This window comes from Dysidea avara, chromosome 3 (genome assembly GCF_963678975.1).
Source record: "Dysidea avara chromosome 3, odDysAvar1.4, whole genome shotgun sequence".
Classification (NCBI taxonomy): Eukaryota; Metazoa; Porifera; class Demospongiae; order Dictyoceratida; family Dysideidae; genus Dysidea; species Dysidea avara.
This window is the reverse complement of record NC_089274.1, coordinates 26,017,245-26,040,745: the sequence shown is the minus strand read 5'-3', so window position 1 is coordinate 26,040,745 and position 23,501 is coordinate 26,017,245. Positions and strand designations below refer to the sequence as shown.

General features: G+C 38.8%; 3 protein-coding genes across 3 annotated transcripts in view; 1 reads left to right on the top strand and 2 right to left on the bottom strand.

The window, feature by feature from the left end:
- Nucleotides 1-23,501, top strand: part of LOC136250493 (condensin-2 complex subunit H2-like) — a 47,537-nt gene that overhangs the window by 7,486 nt on the left and 16,550 nt on the right. The window contains exon 11 of the mRNA XM_066042703.1: nt 7,923-8,027. Coding sequence (XP_065898775.1) covers nt 7,923-8,027 — 105 coding nt within the window. The remainder of the gene's footprint in view (nt 1-7,922; nt 8,028-23,501) is intronic.
- Nucleotides 9,392-10,638, bottom strand: LOC136250498 (uncharacterized). The gene is made up of 2 exons (XM_066042710.1): nt 10,338-10,638; nt 9,392-10,278 (listed from the first exon to the last, which is right to left on the bottom strand). The coding sequence occupies exons 1-2, from the start codon at nt 10,548-10,550 to the stop codon at nt 9,520-9,522; spliced, it is 972 nt and encodes a 323-aa protein (XP_065898782.1). The 5' UTR covers nt 10,551-10,638; the 3' UTR covers nt 9,392-9,519.
- Nucleotides 20,488-21,850, bottom strand: LOC136251875 (uncharacterized). The gene is made up of 2 exons (XM_066044277.1): nt 21,466-21,850; nt 20,488-21,406 (listed from the first exon to the last, which is right to left on the bottom strand). Exons 1-2 carry the CDS (start codon nt 21,742-21,744, stop codon nt 20,648-20,650), a joined length of 1,038 nt encoding a protein of 345 aa, XP_065900349.1. The 5' UTR covers nt 21,745-21,850; the 3' UTR covers nt 20,488-20,647.

Below are 23,501 nucleotides of genomic sequence, written 5' to 3'. Positions count from 1 at the left end.
ATCAAACAGCACTGCCATGAGGAATGTCAGACAGTGTAACATGTGCACTGTATCCTTGTGCTGACTGCTATGACTGTTGACAGCCACAACTGTAGTTGTGTTGTCCAACTGGACCAGGATAGCTTTCCCGACCCATTTGTGACCCCAGATCACTACTGCAATAACAATGGGAACTAATTCCTTCACAGAGACGTGAGCATCAGTTAGGTGTCCAGCGCAGTGAAGTTGAAACCAGGATGTATCCACATAGGCACCACACCCCCAATCTCCAGAGGCATCTGTGATCAGAGTAGCGAATGCACCTCAATGAATTGATACCACCACTCAATGTCAGAGCGGGCTTCGGCATATAACATACTCTGGGTTGTGTACTGTAGTGGAGAGGTCTATCAGACGGTATAAAAATACCCTGCTTGCATAAACAACCTTGTTCACATGGGAAAGCGACCCTATAAGTGACAAGTGGTCACGCTTTTTGCGGAAGTCTTCTCTTGCCATTGGGTGAGGGATTCTGTGAGATCCACTAACTTGTCATGTGGAAGACAGAGTTGAAGTGACACTGAGTTAATTTCAATCCCCAGGAATGTCAGTGTAGTAGTGGGACCCACAGTCTTCTCAGGTTCCAGTGGCAGGCCCGTCTCTCTACAGATTGCTTGCATGGTTTGCATGTTCTGAAACATTCTGGGGAATCTGGGGCACCAATGGTAATAAAGTCATCCAGGTAGTGTATTTCCCAAGACACTCCATTATCGAGCATGATATATAGAAGTGTGTCAGCAATGGCTGAAAATAGTAATGGGGCTACTCTATCCACAGACAAATGACCATCCCAAGACATTCCAGAAAAGGTGCCTGTCCTCTGGGGCTGCAGAGATGTTACAAAAAGTCCATCTTTACCATTAAGATACCTGAACCAAATGCTGGGATTTGTTCTGCTGCCTCATTGATGGATGTGTAGTGGAAGTTGTAGCTCTCTTTAGTGATGCCATCATTTGCACTATGACCCTGAGGGAAGGATAGGTCCATAATCATCCTCCACTTGTTGAATTTTTCCTTTTATGGGACCACACCAAGTGGGCTGATCTGCAGCCCCAGGTAAGGGGTAGGTCTGTGCCTTCTGAGTTCAGCTACCTGATTTTTCCTCACTTCTTGTTCTGAGATTACGTTTGGGTGCTGGGCTACAGAGCGAAGGTTAGACTGTTGTTACGGACGTTAAGCAAATACAACAACACAAGGTCCACTCACATGCCAAACTGTATAACTCAAAACATTGCACACCATGACGCCTCCCCTCTTAAAAAGCAGAGCAGTTACAGAAACTTTTAAATAAAATTACATTGTCAACAAAAAAGATCCTACAAGCCTAATTACAAACCCACAAAGTGAAACTATTAAACTATATAATACAGTCAGTGTTCAAATCAAAACTCTCGATAAGACATCGGTGATAATGTTTTCTTTGCCTCTAATATGATAGATGTCTACATTATACTGCTGAAGGTTTAGACTCTAACGCAACAATTGCTGGTTTTTGTCCTTCATTTTATTGATGAGCACGATAGGGTTATGGTCTGTATACACTGCTATTGGCAAAACTGTAGGATTCAAATACACATCAAAGTGACTCAAAGCCAACATAAGACCTAGAGTTTCTTTCTCAATAGTGGAATACCTCTTTTGATGCTCATCAGATTTCTTTTTTTTTAAATAGCTAACATAATGGTCAAAACTCCCCAGCCATACCCAAAAACATTATTAGCTCTCTTTTGTTACTGGGTACAGGAAAACGAGTAACTGCCTCCACCTTTGCCATTACAGGAGAAATATTTCCCTGGCCTACAACACGTCTCAACAATGTTAACTGACAGTGCCCAAACTCACTTTTGGCCACGCTAATGGTAAGGTTTTCCTGTGACAGTCCACTGAGAAGTTGACGAAGGAGGTCCATGTGGTGCTCCCAGGATGAACTGTAGATTACAACATCATTGATGTATCCCTCACAACCAACAAGATCACTTGTTAAAAAAAGAACTGCTGTATTAGTCACTGAAAAGTTGTGGGAGCATTCTTCATGCCAAAGGGCGTGACCTTATTATATTGGTATAATCCTGTGGGAGTAACAAATGCTGACAGCCTTTGTGCACGAGAGGTGAGTGAGACCTTTTAATACGTACCCCTTCAATAGATCCAGCTTACTGACAACCAATCTTCTCTATGCAGTCATTGATTCTAGGAATCAGAAAAGAATCAAGTTTTGGTCACAGCATTTAACTTATGAATCTAATATACATACACGGTGAACTCCATTCACTGCTACTTGGTTCAATGATATCATGTTCTAACATGTACTTAATTTCACTCTCCATATGCTGCGCTCTCGGTGGGTTCACCCGGTATGGGTGCTGTTTACAAGGCTTCACATCTCCCACATCTACGTCATGTTGTATAGCATTAGTCTTCTTGGGAGCATCAGTAAAAGGCTCTGGAAACTCATAAATAAGGTTTGCTATACTGTCTCTCTCCTCCACCGAGAGATGACCAAGTTTACTGTGTAAACTGGCTAACGCATCCGAATTCTTCAGCCTGACATCTTCCACCAATTCTTCATTTATCACAGTCATCTTTCAGACCTACTACATTGGCCACTGGCACTATTGAGGGTGAGGAAGAGTTGTCATGGTATTCCTTGAGCATATTAATGTGGCAAACCCTTGGCTGTTTACAATGATCCGGCATGTAAACGACATAATCTACCTCATTAAGCTTCTTCTCTATTACATATGGGCCACAGTACCTTGCCTGTAGTGGGTGGTGATGAATGGGTAGGAGGACTAACACGTTGTTCCCTGGTTTAAAAGTTCTTGACCGTGCATGCTTGGCATACCATCGCTTCATACAACCTTGGGCATCTTTCAAATTCATCTGGGCTAGTTGTGCTGCTGTAGATAATCTGTCATGGAGATCAGATACTAAAATGTTCGAGTGAATGTTCTCAGCCACCCATATCTCCTTCAGTAACTTCAATGGTCCTCAGACTACTCTTCTGAATACAAGCTCAAAGGGACTAAACCCTGATGATTCTTGTATGGATTCACAGACGGCAAATAGTAGTAAGTGCACCCCCTTCATCCCATTCCTTCTCTTCCTTCAAACAGTATGTTCTCATCATATTCTTGAGGGTCTGGTGGAATCGTTCCAAGGCTCCTGGTGACTCCGGGAGGTAAGCATTAGATTTAAATTGCTTGATACCCAGTTGATGCATAACCTGCTGGAACAAACCAGACATAAAGTTTGACCCTTGGTCGGATTGAATTGACCTTGGAAGACACATCAGTGTAAAAACTTGATGAGGGCACTAACTATTTTCTTGGCCTTGATGTTTCTAAGGGGGATGGCGTCAGGAAATCTAGTTGAAGCGCACATTATTGTAAGCAGATACTGGTTACCTGCTTTGGTACATGGTAGTGGCCCCACACAATCTACAATCACTTGGCTGAACAGTTCTTCTACCACAGGAATTGGCTTCAGAGGTGTAACTGGTATACTCTGATTTGATTTCCCAACAACTTGGCACTCATGGGCATGGTTTACAAAACTGCTTCACATCTTTCTTAATATTCATTAAAATATCTCTGGTCCTCTTGGGTCATCTACAACACCAACTACCGCCAAGCCAAAGACCTTAACCCAGGCTCATCCTGGGCTAAGGCAGATAAAGGCCTATATGCTGAGTATTTTACGTATGTCAATGAGGAAAGATCAAGTGGAACTTTGTTGTAAATTCTGCCATTCTATTGAGCACCAGTCAACATCATGTGCAATGGCACCACCAGCATCCTGGGCAAACATCCTGCGAAGTCATGTACATCACCAATTCCTACAGATCTGGACAGTTCCTTATAGTTTCAGCTGGCCAGGTACCACATGATATTGCATTGATGAGCCATGAGGTCGGGTATTCTGTGTGGCTGAGTTTGCGCCACCACTGCTGAGTATAGCCCAGAGCATTGCACCCAAGTCTGAAAGTCTTGGGGTAGGCGTTTGGGACACACAACAACACGCATATTTAGCCATACCACTTGGCCCTCCATGCTCTTGGAAATAGTACAGAAAGTACCCTTGCAAGGGGGAGGTCAGCAATAGTCTCCCCGTTGTATCTGCTTGATAATGCTGGTGGGGAGGATCGGAAGACCCTCTGCTACTTACACTAGGGGTGAGCTGTGGTGCTGGGGGCCTGAAATAGGTTGATTTCCCACCTCTTCAAATTGCCTTATGCTGGTCTCCAGTAAGTCTGCAGGTGGATGGAGGTTATCAGTGGGGTTACCTCTGGATGTATAGTGGCATGTATTCACCATTCATGATTGTCATGTAGGAAACCTATAATGTAGGGGGGGGGGGGGGGGGGGGTTCAAAGGGTTCTATGGAACCCCCCTTTTGAAAGAGCCTCTCCTACTCGAGATACTCCACTAGAGCAGTCAAGATTGAGATACTCTAATAGAGCAGTTACAGTATTCTTAGAGGAGCAGTGTAGCAGGATACGTGTGGAGTTATATAGTTGGTGAGGGTATCTATTAGGGCTGGGACGAATATCAATATTTACCTTCAAATATTCGCTTGGAAAATGTTCGAACATTTGAAGCTTCGGTGTTAGCTTTCAAGTTACAGATTTTCTTGTGCTTACTAACATCCTTCTTAAGTTTTATCTTTCTAGTCCTATTTAGTAAGTTTGCAAGCATTTGGAAAGCGCATAGCAGCAGTACTGAATGACGCAATCGATCGATTGCAAATGGGCGTGTCTGCTATACTGCATTCATGCATAGGTAAACACCAACTAATGGCTAAAAGGACGTTTTCCTGTAATATCTATCACTTTATAAGGTTTTTCAAGGCTATATAACAAGCTAAACTTCGATGGTTTAAAAGTGGGCGTGGCACTCGCGAAGAGATGAACAACGATCGTGCAAGATCAATAATCAGCTGCATTAAAGACAACGACGTTTATTTGTAATTCTTTCGTAAACAATGAGTGCATTACGAAGCTTCGAAGGATATTTTTAAAATTTGAAGTTTACTTAACCTTTGAACCACCGAAACATTCGCAGCTTTGTCCCAGTCCTAGTATCTATGGTGAGGGGCAGCTATTTTCAGCAGGTAATGACCATTTTGTTTGGTCTTTGACCTACAGCTAGACTGAAGTTGCAATTCTAGACTGAAGTTGCAATTCTAGACTGGAACCTCCCTTTTAAAAAGTCTGGATCCACCCCTGGGGTCCATTGTGCTCTGTCTGACCCGTTGCCTGTTGTCCAGTGTAAGCAACATAGTACATTAGACCAAAAGCATAATATTATGAAGGGCTATACCTAGGTAAGGGTATGGACTCCAAGTATACATGTCTTGTGACCTGATTGTAACCAACTATCAGCTAGTAACTCATCCACTAACACATGACTGACTGTCGGATGTGTAACAGTGTTCTTGAGGTTACTACTCTTTTGCATTCAGTAAGGAGGTGTGTTGTTGAACTACACAGGTAAGGTGGGTACAGGCGTGGAGAAAAGTCCAGAGAACAAAACAAACAATATATTCTACCTACTAAGACCACAGGAAGTAATTTCACCCTATGCGCAACATGGTACGACATAGGGGAGACATGGAGTGTCTTGAACATGGTAATTGGATGTTGGCCCAGCGAGAAAAAGAGAGTCTAATGAGAATAGAGCTGTGACTTACCACTTGAAGAGGGCTGTTGAGGGTTGGCTCCTGAGTTGGTTCCTACACTAGCTCCTGAGTTGGCTCCTGAAATAGTGCTTGAGTTGGCTCCAGAATTTGTATCTGTTTGGGAGGTCGACTGATTGAGAGCTGTGCATATGAGTTGTGCAACTGACTCCATGGCTTCTGGGTGTGTCATTATCCTGGCAATTATCTTCCAGGCGAAGAGATACTTCCGCCATGATGCTACTAGTAATTCACTAAGTACTAGACAGAAATCACCAAAATGATGCAACCAACACAATGTACTTGTGTTACTATGTGACTGTGTTGTCATGGGGATTACGTATAATTTCCCTCCTTAAGTGTGTGGGCTTACATGCTCTGTCACGCTATACACTTGAGCGTTAACTTCGTTTAGCCTCTTAACAACATTATAACAACATTTTGTAATTGAGATAAATTACAGATTATGATTGTAGATCTCATATGGGGAGGACACATTATCATACAATACAGCAGTAGTTCAATTTCAAATAAGTGTGCCCGCCATAACACTACATTAAAATCATCATACAAAATATTCTGATGAAACATGCCTCCACAGAAGAGTCTTAGGGTATGATCATATCTATAGAAACTTGGAAAGTCCTTATAAAAGCACCAACATTGATTTTTTAAAGAAAATTTGTTAAAATCTGATTTTTGGTCAGTCTACAGTGCCTTCTTTCCTGGCCATAGTTGATTGGCTAGAGGCTAAACGATGCAATGTACAACCACCGCTTTACAGCACAATAGAAAACTCTTTGGTGTGCCAAAGAACACGTATCTGCTCTCTGTACCTTTCCTTTGCTTTTGGTTACTTTTACTAGTCATTATGTTCTTCATGCAATGAACCATACTGAGGTGTTAATTGACATCCATATTTAGATGCCACGTATTTATTTGAAGATTTTATGCTATTGTGGGATGGAGTAAATAGCTGCATACAGAAAACAGAGTATGGTGACCACACCCTCTTAATGCTCCAGCTGCACTTATAGCTATGATTGGTTTTGCTGCAGAAAACAAGGCACAGTGACCATGCCTTTGACCTATCACATGAGATCAGCAGTGAGATCAAAATGCCTCAATAAAGCAGTCACCCTGATACAACAACCACGTGCAATATAATATGTAACTGGGTTTGCGAAAAGGGGTCTACCACACACATCCACTATGACGATGCATAACTTCAGATTGGAGTAGACAACTGACTTGAAATTTAGTCATGCACTGAAACGGTTTAGTGAAAATTTCAGCTTTATGTTTCTTAAGCAATAAGTTGTGGTCTTTGAAGTTGGATGTATGTAGAAGACCCCTTTCAATAATTTGGTCACATGCGTATTAATAGAGTAGTCAGTCACACACGTATATATAATAGCTATATTATATTTAAAAAGTAAACTAGTGTATTAAAAAAACATTGATTAAAGCAGAGATATGCATAAATAATGGTATTATGTGGGGGAAATCCCTTCATTTGCATGTTTCTATCTGCTTCATTTTAAAATTATTAATTTTTAGTTTATATTATGAGATGGAAGGATCATATGACAGCATGGCCTGCTTACTATATGGTATTGCTTCAGAACAACCTTTTAATGCCAATGAAAAGCTCATGTCATCTAGCTGATTTCTGAAGCTAACATGTTATAGTACCAGATGTTTATGTGTTGATGGCTGTGTTGATGATATGATACAGTGGAGTATCAACATTGATACGTATATAATACGTGTTACATATATTTGGGAAAATATCTTAGTTATTGACACAAGTTTCAGGTAAAGTTGATAACGGGTATTAATAACTGAGACCAGGAACTCTCCACAATAGCCTAACAATGCTACAAATGTGATACCAGATGCTTCCAAGTTGGTGCAAGTTTATTCGATTGGAATTTAGGTTGCCTACCTGTTTTATACATGCAACACAAACTACACTTTTTTTAGAGGAATATTAATGCAAGCAACCTCATTGTCATTACCTCTTAGGTGTATATACATACAGAGTTGGGGGTATATAATACGTAAATGTAGTGCGCTACATCGCGTAAAAGTAACTAGTAATATGTAACTAGTTACATTTTTAGTGTAACAACCCCAACTCTGTATACGTACTGTATCACAGGCCATGTTGAGATGCTGGAGTTTACTATTGATGTAATCCTTAGGAAACTCAACCAGAATACCAGCTTCACTGCAAGGTAAAGGGAAGAAGCAGAAAAATAAGAACACTACACAACTGGAACCATTGGCAGAGTTTCTACTGCACACATGTGAGTAGTGTATGTGTCTTACAAAAGAGACGTTTTGTTTTGTACATAGTGATTAAATTAACAGTGTTGTGTGTGTGGTGTGTGTGTGGTGTGTGTGTGTGTGTGTGTGTGGTGTGTGTGTGTGTTGTGTGTGGTGTGTGTGTGTGTGTGTGGTGTGTGTGTATGTGTTTGTGTGGTGTGTGTGTGTGTCTGTGTGTCTGTGTGTGTGTGTGTCTGTGTCTGTAGTATTACATGTGTTACATATATATTGTATGCATGTATGTGTGCATATGTGTACTTATTAGGGCTGAGCGATACTACTGTTTTAGCGATATCTCATGATATTTTGAAAGTATCGATATCGCGATATTTTGTTATTAACTATCGTGATACCATACCTGTACATTACTGTCATTAAAAATCCATTTGTTATGCAGTACTAGGCTAAGAATCCTTGTAAATGATAAAGTCCACCCATCTGGTTTCCCCTGCAGAGAGGTGTGAACACCATAACATAACCTCAAAGCATGTGTTACAATAACTGTTACTGTAAACAAGGATGATAGTGGCCACCTATAAGGACTTCCTGCAGGAATGCTGAGCAATACACTATGTGGCACCAGCTATGATTGACTTATTTGTAAGTATCGTGAACTATTCAGTATTGTGAATAGTGGCTTTAGTATTGATCGTGATACTAAAATGGCAGTATCGCTCAGCCCTAGTACTTATGCTAAGAACTTTTGTGAGCTGCAATTGAGAAGCTATGATTTGACAATGCTGTTATACTCTACAATGATAATTAAAAAGTACACATTAAAAAAATAAAATAAAATAGAAGTTCATGCAGACAATGTTGTGACTTGTAATCAAATCACAACGAGCAGACCAGGAGAGCTGTTCTCCTTCACTCAATACTTCAATATTATTGAGCAGAAGTGAAACAACACTGCATGGCCGATCCGTACATATATATATCTATTACATTTTATATGTTATAAGGTATTCATTGTTTATCATCTTTACCCATAAAACTTCTGGGTTTATACAATATGGGCATACGTGTGTACATGGTGACATTTAGTAGGTGGGGAGCTCCCATTGCCTATTTCTACACATGAAGCGATGAACGACAGCAACTTGCATTTCTGTGATTCAGAATTTTTGCCATGCGATTGAGGCTTTCATCACATGAGTAAAATATGGTCTGATTTTTAAACTTAATGTTGAATCAAACAGAACTTATCGCAACTTAATGAGAACAACCACCATCAAATTTAGTAAAGGCATGTAAAGGGTTAACGTGTTTCTTGACCAAAACATTACTTACAGGACAAGTTCTGGCCTCACAGTTTCAGTTTATTGTTAGGATAAAACTCTATGTATTACTAAAGAAGCAGAAAAAGAGCTATCATGACATTTGACTATACATGCATGCACATGTACAAAATAGATGACTGCTACAATGTTCAATGAAACATAGAGGCCTAACATGTATGTTTTTGCTGGGAATCTACTTTGTGCACACAGCACAAGAAAGTTCTTTAGTCTGCTCATAAGGAGGACATGGTAGTGATCCACACACCCCTTCCACTGGATAGAAGAGAAAACCATTGTGATTATCAGTTGAACCGATTGCTGATGTGATACTGTGATCAACACAGGAGAATGTTGACCGGTGATGTGCATGTCGTTCACTCATTAAGTAGCCATAATATTCTCTGGTCCAGCCTGTTGGACAGGTGTACTTAGCTGGTAACATGTAAACAACATTTCTTGTAGGAACATAACATACTGCACACACTACATCTGTGCTGTGTGAATTTGCTACTAGTCCATTTGTGACCTCATACTCTGCTCCATACATATAGGCATGATTCTGTGTTCCACTAATTGTCTTGAGGTAGTTTGGGTCAAGTGGTAGACACTGTGGGTTACCACCACCTCCTTGATGAGTATAGAGTGACCCACCAGCTCTGCCAGAGTATACTAGTTGTGCTCCAGTGTCTGGACAAGAGTTATGGCCCCAATGTACATACACCACTCCACCTGCTCCTTCTCCCTTAGGACCAGCAACTCCTGTGTCTCCCTTGGATCCAGTCAGTCCAGTCAGTCCCCTGGGACCTGGTATTCCATCTCTACCATCTCGACCATCTCTCCCTCTAAGGATTTCCAGTGTTTTTTCAGTAGTACTGGTAGATCTTTTCGTTACAGAATGTTGTTTTGTGGTATAGTTAGTATTGAGAGGTTCATTGGTGAACTGGTCATTACTCTATAGCAAATACATATAGAGTTACTAATGTACATAGTTACTGGTATAAGCCAACTCACTGTTGGTTGATGTTGGATAATCTGTAGTTGTAGCAGGTTAAGTTGCTTGTTTTGTTCCTTGACTGTTTCTTTGAGTTGTTGTATTATTTCAGCTTGTACTTCAATTTTTATCGTAAACTCAACCAGTGATGACTGGAAATACCAGCCACCCACAAACACAATTCCCAAACACAGTAGAGACAACCAATTCAATCCACTGTTTGTAGCAGTCATTTTCAGTGGATAAGTCTACAGAATATCAGTGTTGTAAGCTACGCTATAGTTGTAAAGTTTGTACTTTTCTACTAACAGTTATAAGTTATTTGAATCAATACTACTACATTTAGTCATGTTATTGATCAATTATCATCAAACAGTACACAAAATGAATTAGTAGATATTGTATGGTATCACATGTATGAATATCATTTGTGGACTAAAAGTTTTTAGCTGTAGCCTCAGATGGTCTACAAATGATGTCATGGAAATTTACCATGTGTTTATTGTAAATAGATTATATAGAGACAGGGTTCTTCTATGGTTGGGATAATGAATTACATACCTTTGAAGCTAACAATAATTATTTATCTATACACAGTGTAGTTTTGTCTAAGTACACAGTGTACATGTAGTAAGTTGATTTACAAAGCAGAAAATTTTGGCAAATTATAGAGTGCATATTTCAAAGTCCAAGTGGACTTCAAAATAAACTGGTGCATGCTCAATGTGACTGCATGACACCATTCTTACCTTTGATGTGGTATATAATGATTCGCTAGTGGGGAACCAGCTACTAGTCTGCATTTTTTTTTCACTATAAGCCATTTTGCATGATTTATATCACTCAGGATGAATCCTCAATGCATGTACGTAATTGTAGTTAGAACTAAACCAAGCGATAAGAGATAAATGATGGTACAGTATTACACTGTGAGACTATCCCTACATTGGCATGTTATAACACTTATTTTGTTCAATGCCAAAGTAGGGATTTTCCCACCAAGCTATGCTGTAATTCTTTTTATTGCTTGGATCCCTACTTCATTTTAAAATTAAATGTACTAGATTTTGCTGTATTTAATGTACAGCTTTTCATGTGTGACTGTTCTATTAGAGCAACTGTTGTAGTATTTTATTTATTTATTAAGGCTTTACAGCACAAGTGCTGAAGGTCTGTAGGATACCTGGTCCTACAGCCTGTTTAAAGTTGTTATGTTTGAAAAGGTGGAGTAAAGTATCTCGAGTCAGCCTTTTACCTACTAGGGGGCATATCATTCAGTTTTACTGCATTCCCAAATAATTCTTTTGACACTAATTGACTAGTAAGTTGTAACTTAGCCACCTTTTTTCTCTGCACCACATAACTATTAAAAAAGGAGGCCAACTTACTAGTTTAAAATAAATAACTTGGGAATGTCGCAAGACTGAATATAGAACACAAGTCAATGAATGATAAGAGTCCAATATTAAATCTGCAGTTACAGTCAAACCTCTCTAATCTGACGCTCAATGGGAGCCATAAATTTTGCTTGATTAAAGAGGTTGCTGGATTATCTGTAATCCGACTTTGTACAATATGTATATGTTAAAGCATAGCCGCGAGTGCTATATGAAAAATAAAGCACTCGGTGCTTGGCCTTGATGCTAATAAAGCACTCAGCTTTGCCTCATGCTTTATTAGCATCTCGGCCGCGCATCTCATGCTTTATTTTTCATATACATGTAGCACGAGCAAGGCTATGTTTTAAATGATTTGTGGAACTTTCTAGTCATGTATACACTAAGACTCATAATTAACATGCATTGCACGAACTATTAGCAGCCTGAATGCACACAAACTGGTTTAACAAAGTAACTTGTGCGTAGTTCACCATAGTTTGGCATGGTAGACGTTCATCGCATATTGTGGCAGGTTTGGGTCATAACCCACAATCGATTCTATTGTGACACATGGTGAAGTATTTCTGTGACATCTCCAGGACTTGTCCGTTTACATTAACAAACATAACAGCAATGTTACCTTCTCCCACCCATCATCGAACCATTTAGGTATGGCTATAAAAACAATCCAGTGGTAGAACTCATATTGGCTGGGGTGATTGATCACTCAGTGCGGCAAGGCTATCAGCCTTCACCGGCTTAGGTGATTAGTCGTACTGGCGTTAGCCCTGCAGGCTATTAGCCTGCACTTAAGGCATGTGGGCAACTGTGCTATATTGCCCACAAAGAGTGCTTAGCAAGCACTCTTTGTGGGTTTTGTGGGTAATAAAGCACTGTTTGCCCCAAAGTGTACTTTATAAAATTTAAAGTACACTCTTCATTTGATCTCGCCCACGCAAAGTTCTATAACTAGAATTACATGTCAGATTATGCAGTAAAATGGATCACACAATGTTTTTTTTAACATGAATGAATTTTAGAATTTGCAAGTATTACAGCTTTTTAGTTATAGTTAAACCCCACCATGGAGTAGGATATCATTGTTATCAACCTATCAGAGGTGAAGCCGAGGTGTTGATAACTAGATATCCTACAAGTGCAGGTGGGGTTTAACTAGCTTCTATCCCACACTTTGAAGTAGTCAATTTCGTGTTAATAAGCATGTCAGTTGTGTATGGCTTAATTGTTTGCTGAATATGTAATGGTATGGCTTCAAATTTTGCTGAGCTTGTAGATTTTATGTTGTGTATGGCTTCAATTTGCACTTCACTTAATGTGTAATTTCCATATATGTACTGGGGTTTAACTACCACGCACTTTAACTGTCATATACTCCCAGTTTTTTTACTTTGATGTATGGCTTCATTGGGATAGAATTATTGTTAATCAATTAAATACTTAACAATTATTTTCTGTGATTGTTTTTATATTCTGTCAGATTACAAAGGTTGAAAACAATGTATTTCCTAGTCTAGAGAATCAAATTTTGTATACGGAATATAGAGGTGTCAAATTACAGAGGTTGTTTTCTACACAAAAGTGTTGGTAATTGACATTTTGGTTGGATTAGATAGGATTCTGGATTATGCAGGTGTCGGATTAGAGAGGTTTGACTGTAGTTATATTACCATTCGTTCTTGGCTGCTCCTGATATCAGCTCTTTCAGTTGCCAGTTACTTTTTTACGTACTTTCATGGATGCACCCTTTTTTACAGCCAAACTGGTTTTGCATGGAGGTTGTGTTTTCTTACACTAATTCCAGCTGTAAGGGTGCTCTTTATTTTTGTACATGTACCCCAAAAAGATACAATCCTTTCAACATACAGACATACTTATGCTTCATTTGTGGTACAGATTTAATGTAATGATGTAACACTTTCACACCTCAGATCAAAGGAATTCCAGAGGATACATTTGCCATGTATACCTCAACACAGGGAGACATTTAAATGTACACCGGTGTACATTGAAATGTATTTTGGGAAAGTGGCTGCACTTCTAAAAGAGCAAGCCACTTTCATCAAAACAAGTATGGCCTTGATGTGGATGAAGTAGTGGTACCACCCTCTGTTTGTTTTATACAAGCTCAGACTGAAATCGATTGTGGGAATAAATCAATGCTCACGTGATGATTACCACAAATTGAAGTGTTGCCAGAAGCAGCAGTCAAATGAAGGCGTTTTGGTATCCTTGCCGTTCTACAAGTTGGAAAATGTTACTTAAAGGTGAGAACTAGTCTTACAGTGCATCCCAAGTGTTTCGGCACGTATTTGAATGTGGACATGCCCACATTACGGATGACACGAATTAACCACTCTATAATGAAGTTTAGGTCTTTAGTATACGTTGTGATTAGTCTTTAAACAACGCAAAAGCCGAATCTTTCAGGCATGCATATATAACGAATCCAGTGATACCACTCATATTGGTATTAAGGCTACCAGCATTAACGGAAGTGTTACATATTAACTGTAACATGGGCACTTGTGATTTGCCAGAAATGTATGCCTGCAGTCTTCGGGCTGCGCCCTCGGACTTTGGGCATACATTTATGGCAAATCACTTGTGCCCATGTTGCAACTATAAATTGTACTCGGATGTGGTAGCCCTTGTCTACTGAAAGTGATTTTGTGCCATACTGCTGGATACCCTAGAATTTTGTCAAGCAAAGTGTTTGTGTATTGTGAGTCACACTCAACCAAATCTGTATGTTATTTTTAAAGCACCGCCACACGTGTGTATGGAAAATACAGTACGAGGAGGCGTGTTGAGAGGCTAATACAGCATGAGGCGAAGCCAAGTGCTGTATTTGCCTCAAGACACCCCCCGAATGCTGTATTTTTCATACACACAAGCATAGGGTGTGCTTGAACTGTTATATTGTACTTCCTGGTCATCTGGCTCGGAGCAACTTTCTCTAGTACTCAAACCACTGCGATTTTTGGTGATCAGGCCAGATATCAGTAAGTGTTTAACTCTAGTCGTAGAACAAACTAATAGGATTAGTTTGGCTAGTTTTAGTGATTTACAATGTCACGCACGTGATCAATTGTGCTGTCTTAGTGGAGTTGTGTTTAAAAAGCTTCATGATCAGGCAATCAGTAAGTGCTTATACAATCTATTTGTAGCCGTAGAACGAACTCCTAGGATTATTTTGGCTGGTTTTAGTGATTTACAGTGTGTTGTTTACGTGATTATAACATTTCTTAAATAAATTCTCCGCATAACTGTACTGTATTTGCCCAAGTGTGCTGTATTTGCCCAATTAAGTGCATAACTGTACTGTATGACTCATGCAGTACAGTTATGCAGCTGATTAGTACTGTATGGACAATATGATACGTGGTATCGCTTTGATCCTCCCCCACAAAGTACAATGTGTAATTTTGTAGTGCTTAACCAGTATTCTTGCACAGCTACGTAGTAGTATTGGAGTGCTACTTTTAAAAAGTTGTAATATATTACTTGTTACTGCCACTGTGATGATGAAACGTGTTACAGTTATATATTACTTCAGTTTAAAAGTAATTAGTAATATGTTATATTACATATTACACAATATATAAAGGTACTTTGTTAGGTAATAATATTACAGTAACGAGTAGTAATGCGCTACTTTAGTAACGCATTACTTATGTAAAGTAACTATCCGTTAGATATTACTAGCATAAGAAATGTAGCACATTATATTACTTCGTTACTGTATTAAGTAATAATATTACATAATGCGTTACAAAAGTAATGTGTTATGCCCAATACTGGTAGTAGACAACGCAATTTGGATATTTACTCATGTTAATCTTTCTAAACCACATGAGCTCTCAAGAAAGCATCTCTGAATAAGTTGGAGCTCTTTAACTACTAATGTCTATTAAACACCAACTCCAGGCCTGAGGCGACTAGGTTCTGTAATTTAATTATATTGTAATTTGTATGCATGCCAATATTCTAACACTTTGCGCAGATTGAACTGTTTACTGCAATAGTCCCTTCTATTCATTAAAAGCAATAAGTAGTGTACATGTTTAATTACGTGTGGCTTCTCATTTGGCTTTCACTTTGTCTTCAATAGCCTTCTCAACAGATCTACAGTAACACCACAAGGATAATGCCAACATCTACATATGTAGAGAAGTTTCATTACTTCTTACAAAGTAGAACTAGAAGCCACAAGTGTAGAACATGGTATGGGATCTTGTACGTATGTTAATTACTTACAAAAATGCAGTACACTCTTATACTATAAACGACAAAAGTTTGGAGTACATAACTACTAAAGTTGGGGAAAATTTGATGAATCAAGGAAATTCTTCGAACTTTATTTGCCAATCGGCTATTCAATATATAGTTCCATATTAGCTGCATAGTAAATTTGTCAATGTTTTGTCTGCAAGCCTGCTTCGCATGCTGATTTGCCAAACTTACGGTACATGTTTAAGCAGAATTGTTCACGCTGCAGAATTGTTCAAATATGTACTATATTTTGTATTTAGGTAATTCCTATTCCTTTGAAGATATGCTACGTATCTACTTTTTTGTTTTTCTCTTACTTGCTTGTTTGAAGGACAGTCCAGAAAATGCAAGATTAACATTTGTGCTATGTAGATATTGACTGTCTTCTTGCACTTGTATATCTTAATCATGGAGAAATGGTGGGCTAGCTCAAGCTCCTATGTATGTACTCAATGACCATTTCTATTCCTAACAATTGGCTGAGCCAACTTGACAAAGCACTGTGCAGAATTGGTTTTTTTTGCTGGCCTAAAACTTACTAGAAAGACTGTTACAATGTATTTAGAGCATTCCTTTTTTCAGCATGTGCTTTATATTGTACTCTTGAAAGAATTGAAGCAGAGGGTATCACTGTGTCATGAGATAGAATTGGGTCTGGAATCTAGACCATTGTTAATGTGCTGATATGCAGAAAAGTTTTCAACCCTCAGTAAAGTATGCCTTAAACAGCTGCAGTGTGCATTATCAGATCTACCGCTTCAGTTAATAAATATAACTCTGCTACTGAACTATTTCCACAGATTCAAGCTACCCTCTCATATCAACAGCTGCTTCTGCTACAGGCTATACACTAACTGTGAAACGTTTGCAGTGAAAAGATGTGTTATGTTGCATTTATGCCTTGCCGTGAATGACACTTGATGACAAGCCGTGTACTCCCAAGTGTATACAATACAGTTTTTCTAATAAAGTGGCTGTGTATATATATATATATATATTGTCTGTATGTGTGGAACCTCTTACTGCTGAACATACCTTAAGCTGTCCTCAGGGTGTTTTTTTTATCTGTCTGTTCCTAACACCATTGCTCAACTATTGAAGGAGGTCTGTCATGATGTGTATTGAGCCATCTAAGCTTTTGGCTGTTGACTAGTGAGTCTGTCCTGTCACACTACTGCTGTTGATGATGGTGCTCATTTGAATATAAACTACTTGTGGTTTCTGGTACATATTTCATCAGCATGTATACTTGATGAAATCATTTTAAGTCTGTATGCTACATCTTGTTGTGTCAACTTGTTACCAAGAAGAGAACAATTGAGGAGTGAGCAACAGAAGAGGAGAGCACATGACTAGAAACAGAATATTTCTTGCTGCTTTTAGCTAGTGGCTGTGGTCAGGTCCTACTGCATGCTGACATTGTTTCAAAGAGATGGGCAACTGTATCCCCACTTATTATGGAAGATTTTGTGGTCATATTTTTTAAACCAGGTGTGCACCCTGTGGGGCGCGCGCCTGGTTTACTGAAATTGTTTTTGTAAAAGTGTGTGTGTACCTATCTATCTACCTATGTTTGTCTGTATGCACCCATGTGAGCAAAATTGTTAATGATAAAAGCAGCTTTTACATGAGAAATAAAAGCGAAATGAAGTCTGTATTAACTTACATACTGGTGAACTTTGCTCTGAGGTGGTTTCTTTTCGGCGGTCTGAAATACAGGTGTGGCAACTCTCCTCAGACTTTGTGAATTACCTTCCCTTCGGGTTTTACAGGCATTTAACAATTGAGAAACAACAGTGCAGGCCTCATAGACTACCAGGAATAGCCTATCCCTTCGAGTTAGAAAGGGAGCGTATCCCTGACATACGCGAATGAAAATAAAGAACAGCTTTGGAAAAAGCACTATAGTCAAACTACAAAACAGTTTAGAAGTTACTTCTGTGTGTAATATGTTGTTAAAAAGTGGTTTGTTTAACAAGCACTTTCTTAGTAGTGCATAGCAACGTAATTGAAGAATTACAAAAATTTCATGAATTACAAAATCCGAGAATTACAATAAATTGTGCATTATTGCACAACATAATAAAAATAGTAATACATAGTTGGTTAATTCCAGATGAGTTAGCTAGCTGCATGGCGCCTGGTTTTTAGAAGTAGCATAGCATCAACTTGTTTTTGCTATCTTAGATGTTGCATTCACTACTCATTGATATACTATACTGTTCTGTGTTTGCATGGCTCCTGATCATCCCTACCCACTAGACTTCAGATCACAGGGGTCTAAGTAATTTAGTAACCCGATGGCCCTGTGTTGTGGCGCTTGAGCGATGTGGTACCTGAGCGAAGCAAAGGCACTACCACAGGGCCTGAGGGTTACTAAATTACTTAGACCCTTGAGGTCCGATGTCTAACTTATTTGGACTCTTATGTAGTTGTTGTACCTGAACATTGCTGACAGCTGCTTGTAACAGAGAAATGTATCATTAATTAGTAGAAACAAGCCATCACTCCACCCATAGCAACAGGGTTTAAAATTAATTGGTGCTTTACCAGTGCAGGTGTGCATAATAAACATGAAAAGTGTCTAACTAAGTAAACATGAAAAGGGTCTAAGTAACTTAGACACCTCCAAAACCTACCAAATCCACCACCAAAAGAGTCTAATGGCAAATTACATATTCTTAAAGTGATGCTGCTACCATATGTATGTGACAAACTACTAAGATAAATTTTGTAGCCATCCTATTCCACAGATTTTGGTAACCTGAAGTCTCAATTTCTTAATGTTCTAAACAGTGCACAAAGGTTTCCTCAAACCTACCTGGCTACACCCCTAACCAAGCATAGTGGACAATAGTAATGTAATGCTTGCAAAGCGATGCAAGACTCTCACCATCAAGTAACCACATTCCTCAGGATCAGGTTTCACAAGTGGATACTATGGCAAGAGGACATGGGCAATACCAAGACTGTAAGCAATGGAACACACTGATCCTTTCCAGCACAAAATGTTTACAGTTAGTGTACACTAGAACAACTAGGCATATATGTACAAGTTTGTTATGTGAGATAAGTTTTTGTGACCAAAGTATTTACGTAGATGATTTATCATACGTGGAAACCTGATGTGGGTAAGAGTTCTACCAACCTTACAATACAGTTCACTTGTAGGATCAAGTGTCCCATCAGCAGTTGCAAGGCTTTGCTAAGTGTACAAACGTTGTTATAGCAATTTTGGTGAATTATCCCACTAAGCTATACCACACTACCACACTTCACTCATGCACTGAGATTAGAGTAAATGTGTACTATTAGTGTAAAGTGCCAATAGCTACAACATGTGCTTGCATGGCAATCACAAAGTGGTCACAAGTACATAGTCAACACATTGACTGATACTCACTTGTACACTATACGGGGACCCATAAACTATTACTTGTAGTGATGATTAGCCAAAATTGCTACAGATGATAAAATAGAATTATTAAAGGGACGACAGTGTGTCGGTATTGAAGCTGTTTAATTTCTTGTTATCTTACTGCCAGTCTAGTTATGCAGCATAAAGTTTTTGGAGGTGCATTATTGATATTATGAATTTAACATAGCAATGTTCCCTACCTAGGAACAAAGGCATCCCACATGAGCTGCTAAATCAATGTATGAAGAATCTATTACTTAAATTATTTTGAGATACTCTAATAAAGCAGCCAGGCATATTAGCTACTCTAGTTTACACAAAATCCCTGTGTTTGCCTCTACTTGGTAGAAAAGCCTTGTAGAGCCATCCCCAGAAATTAGCTGTAAAATTGTAAACATAACTATAATACCATAGACTCTGGTTATTAAGTGCATGCACATATAAATTTTGGAGGAATTGTTTGTGAAATACACTATGCTTGTTAAGCGCATGTGCTTAATAAGTGATTGTAACGGGATTCTGCTAGGAGAGTATTACTTGTTCCCACCACGTTTTTCTAGTGATCTAGTTACCAGTGTTCAGTCAAGGAAAAAACAGTCCTGAAAAGTCAGGTGTAGTTATTGTTAATACAGGCGGTGGTATCTGCTAGACATGTGTCTGGCGAAGTATTGAGTGTATTGTGATGCTTCTGGCTTGTTCTGTTGGTATTTTGATACCATTTCACATAGTACGAGCTTGCAGGAGCGATTTCAACTATATACGCTTAACAGGAACTGTTCAAGATTACATAAGCATGTATGTGTGTGTGTCCGTTCCGTTTAGCGTAAATATTTCATATGTGCTTAACAAGCAATATGCACTTAATAACCTTATGTGCCTAATAGCTGGAGTTTATGGTAAGTAGAAACCAATTATCTCAGACAATTGAGTGACTATCTTACAATGGAGCTAGTCTTGTTAGTTTAGTTGGGTGTGTTTGTCTCCCTAGGGGTGTATACAGGTACACGCATAGTTAATGTGTATGTGTGCAACCTTATTGATCATGCCTGGAATGTAGCTACGTAATAATAGTGTCAGCTTGTTTGGCTTTACATTTAATGAATACTCAGAAATAATTATTTGACACTTGACCATACATACAGTACTAGGTAACAGCTACATGCAATATTCTGTGAAATAGTATTCTAGCCTAACATTTATTGTGTTCTAACTGTTTGTCAAACATCTTTGTCACTGAAGTCTACTTGGTACACACAGCACAAGAAAGTTCTTTAGATTGATCATAATGAGGACATGGTAGTGATCCACACACTCCTTCTACTGGATAGAAGAGGAAACCATTGTGATCTTGGTTTGAACCAGCTGCTGGTGTAAGGCTGTGATCAACACAGGAGAAGGTTGATCGGTGATGTGTGTAACGTTCACTCATCAAGTAGCCATAATATTCTCTGGTCCACCCTGTTGGACAGGTGTACTTAGCTGGTAACATGTAAACAACATTTCTTGTAGGAACATGACATACTGCACACACTACATCTGTGTTGTGTGAATTTGCTACTAGTACATTTGTTTGTTCATACTCTGCTCCATACATATAAGCCCAGTTCTGATTCCCACTAAATGTCTTGAGGTAGTTTGGGTCAAGTGGTAGACACTGTGGGTTACTCCCACCTCCTTTATGAGTCCAGTCTGACCCACCAACTCTGCCAGAGTATACTAGTTGTGCTCCAGTGTCTGGACAAGAGTTATGGCCCCAACGTACATACACCACTCCACCTGCTCCCTCTCCTTTAGGACCAGCAGCTCCTGTGTTTCCCTTGGGTCCAGGAGGTCCAGTCAGTCCCCTGGGACCTGGTAGTCCATCCCTACCATCTCGACCATCTCTTCCTCTAAGGATTTCTAGTGTTTTCTCAGTAGTACTGGTAGATCTTTTCATTACAGTATGTTGTTTTGTGGTATAGTTAGTATTGAGAGGTTCATTGGTGAACTGGTCATTACTCTATAGCAAATACATATAGAGTTACTAATGTACATAGTTACTGGTATAAGCCAACTCACTGTTGGTTGATGTTGGTTAATCTGTAGTTGTAGCAGGTTAAGTTGTTTGTTTTGTTCGTTGACTGTTTCCTTGAGTTGTTGTATTATTTCAGCTTGTACCTCAATTTTTATCCTCTGTTGTGCAGTATCTTCTATCATTTGTGTCTTCTGCTCTTGTTGTTGAGCCACAAGCTGTTCTCTCATTTCAACCAGTGATGACTGGAAATACCAGCCACCCACAAACACAATTCCCAAACACAGTAGAGACAACCAATTCAATCCACTGTTTGTAGCAGTCATTTTCAGTGGATAAGTCTACAGAATATCAGTGTTGTAAGCTACGCTATAGTTGTAAAGTTTGTACTTTTCTACTAACAATTATAAGTTATTTGAATCAATACTACTACATTTAGTCATGTTATTGATCAATTATCATCAAATAGTACACAAAATGAATTAGTAGATATTGTATGGTACCACATGTATGAATATCATTTGTGGACTAAATGTTTTTAGGTTTAGCCTTAGATGGTCTACAAATGATGTCATGGAAATTTACCATGTGTTTATTGTAAATAGATTATATAGAGACAGGGTTCTTCTATGGTTGGGATAATGAATTACATTCCTTTGAAGCTGGCAATAATTTATTTATCATCGACCTATACACATGTAGTTTCGTCTACTATATGTGTACATGTAGCAAGTTATTTTCAAAGCAGAAAATTTCAGCGAAATATATAGTACATATTTCAAAGTCCAAGTGGGCTTCAAAATAAACCGGTGCATGCTCAATGTGACTGCATGGCACCATTCTTTCCCTTGATGTGGTATGTAATGATTCGCTAGTGGGGAACCAGTTACTAGTCTGTATTTTTTCATTATAAGGCCATTTTGCATGATTTATATCACTTGGGCCTGTACGGGATGAATCCTCAATGCATATACGTAATTGTAGCTAAAATTATTAATTTAAAAATGAATAGGGATCCAAGCAATATAATGTAGTGAAACAAGAGATGAATGATGGTACAGTATTACACTGTGAGACTATCCCTACATTGACATGTTATAAGAATTATTTTTGTTCAATGCCAAAGTAGGGATTTTCCCACCAAGTTATTTTGTAATTTTTTTATCGCTTTGGGTCCCTACTTCATTTTTAGATTAATTGTACGTACTAGTTTGTTTGGATTTTGCTGTATACAGCTATACATGTGTGACTGTTCTATTAGAACGACTGTTGTATTGGAGTAGCTCGAGTCAGCCTTCAGGGGGCGTATCACTATTTCACTGTGCTAGCAATATGAATACAGCTAGACCAATATTCAGAAGGTGTAGTCATCGTGATCGAGTAAATAGATTGTCAAGAGGTGTGGTGTCCATGCTCGATCATTACTAATCAACCAGTGGGTGTGGTCTGTAACTTATTGTGAAGTTACAGGTATCTACCTAGCATAAGTGCTTCAACTAATTTTGTGGTATCTAAAATATGCTAAGTGTTAAAATTAATGCCTCAGCTAGTAATTAACTAAAAGTTCTAGTAGTTAACTGAAAGTTTAATATTGGACCCTTATCACTGGCTCATGTTCTTGCTGCATTCCCAAATAATTATTTTCGACTCTAATTGGCTAACACATAACTTAGCTGCCTTTTTTTCTCCACCCCACATAACTGTTGAAAAAGGAGACCAAATTGCTACGAAGTTTAAAATAATTAACTGGGAATGTAGCAAGACTGAATATAGAACACAAGTCAATGATAAGGGTCCAATTTTAATACTGCAGTTAGTTATATTACCATTCGTTCTTGGCTGCTCCAGATATCAGCTCTTTCAGTTACCAGTTATTTTTACAATTACTTTTATGTACTTTCATGGATGCACCCTGTTTTACAGCCGAACTGGTTTTGCATGGAGGTTGTGCTTTCTTGCACAAATTCTCTAGACCAATCTTTAGGGTACTCTTTATTTCTGTACGTGTACAAAAGAGATACAATCCTTTCAACATCCAGAGATACTTATGCTGTTCTTTGAGGCCAGCGATATTTTTCGCTCA

Excerpts from the sequence above, each read along its gene's own strand:
- LOC136250498 (XM_066042710.1), bottom strand. The coding sequence starts at position 10,550 with ATGACTGCTACAAACAGTGGATTGAATTGGTTGTCTCTACTGTGTTTG. Across the intron at positions 10,279-10,337 it reads TTATCCAACATCAACCAACA|AGTAATGACCAGTTCACCAA; the intron begins GTGAGTTGGCTT and ends TATTTGCTATAG.
- LOC136251875 (XM_066044277.1), bottom strand. The coding sequence starts at position 21,744 with ATGACTGCTACAAACAGTGGATTGAATTGGTTGTCTCTACTGTGTTTG. Across the intron at positions 21,407-21,465 it reads TTAACCAACATCAACCAACA|AGTAATGACCAGTTCACCAA; the intron begins GTGAGTTGGCTT and ends TATTTGCTATAG.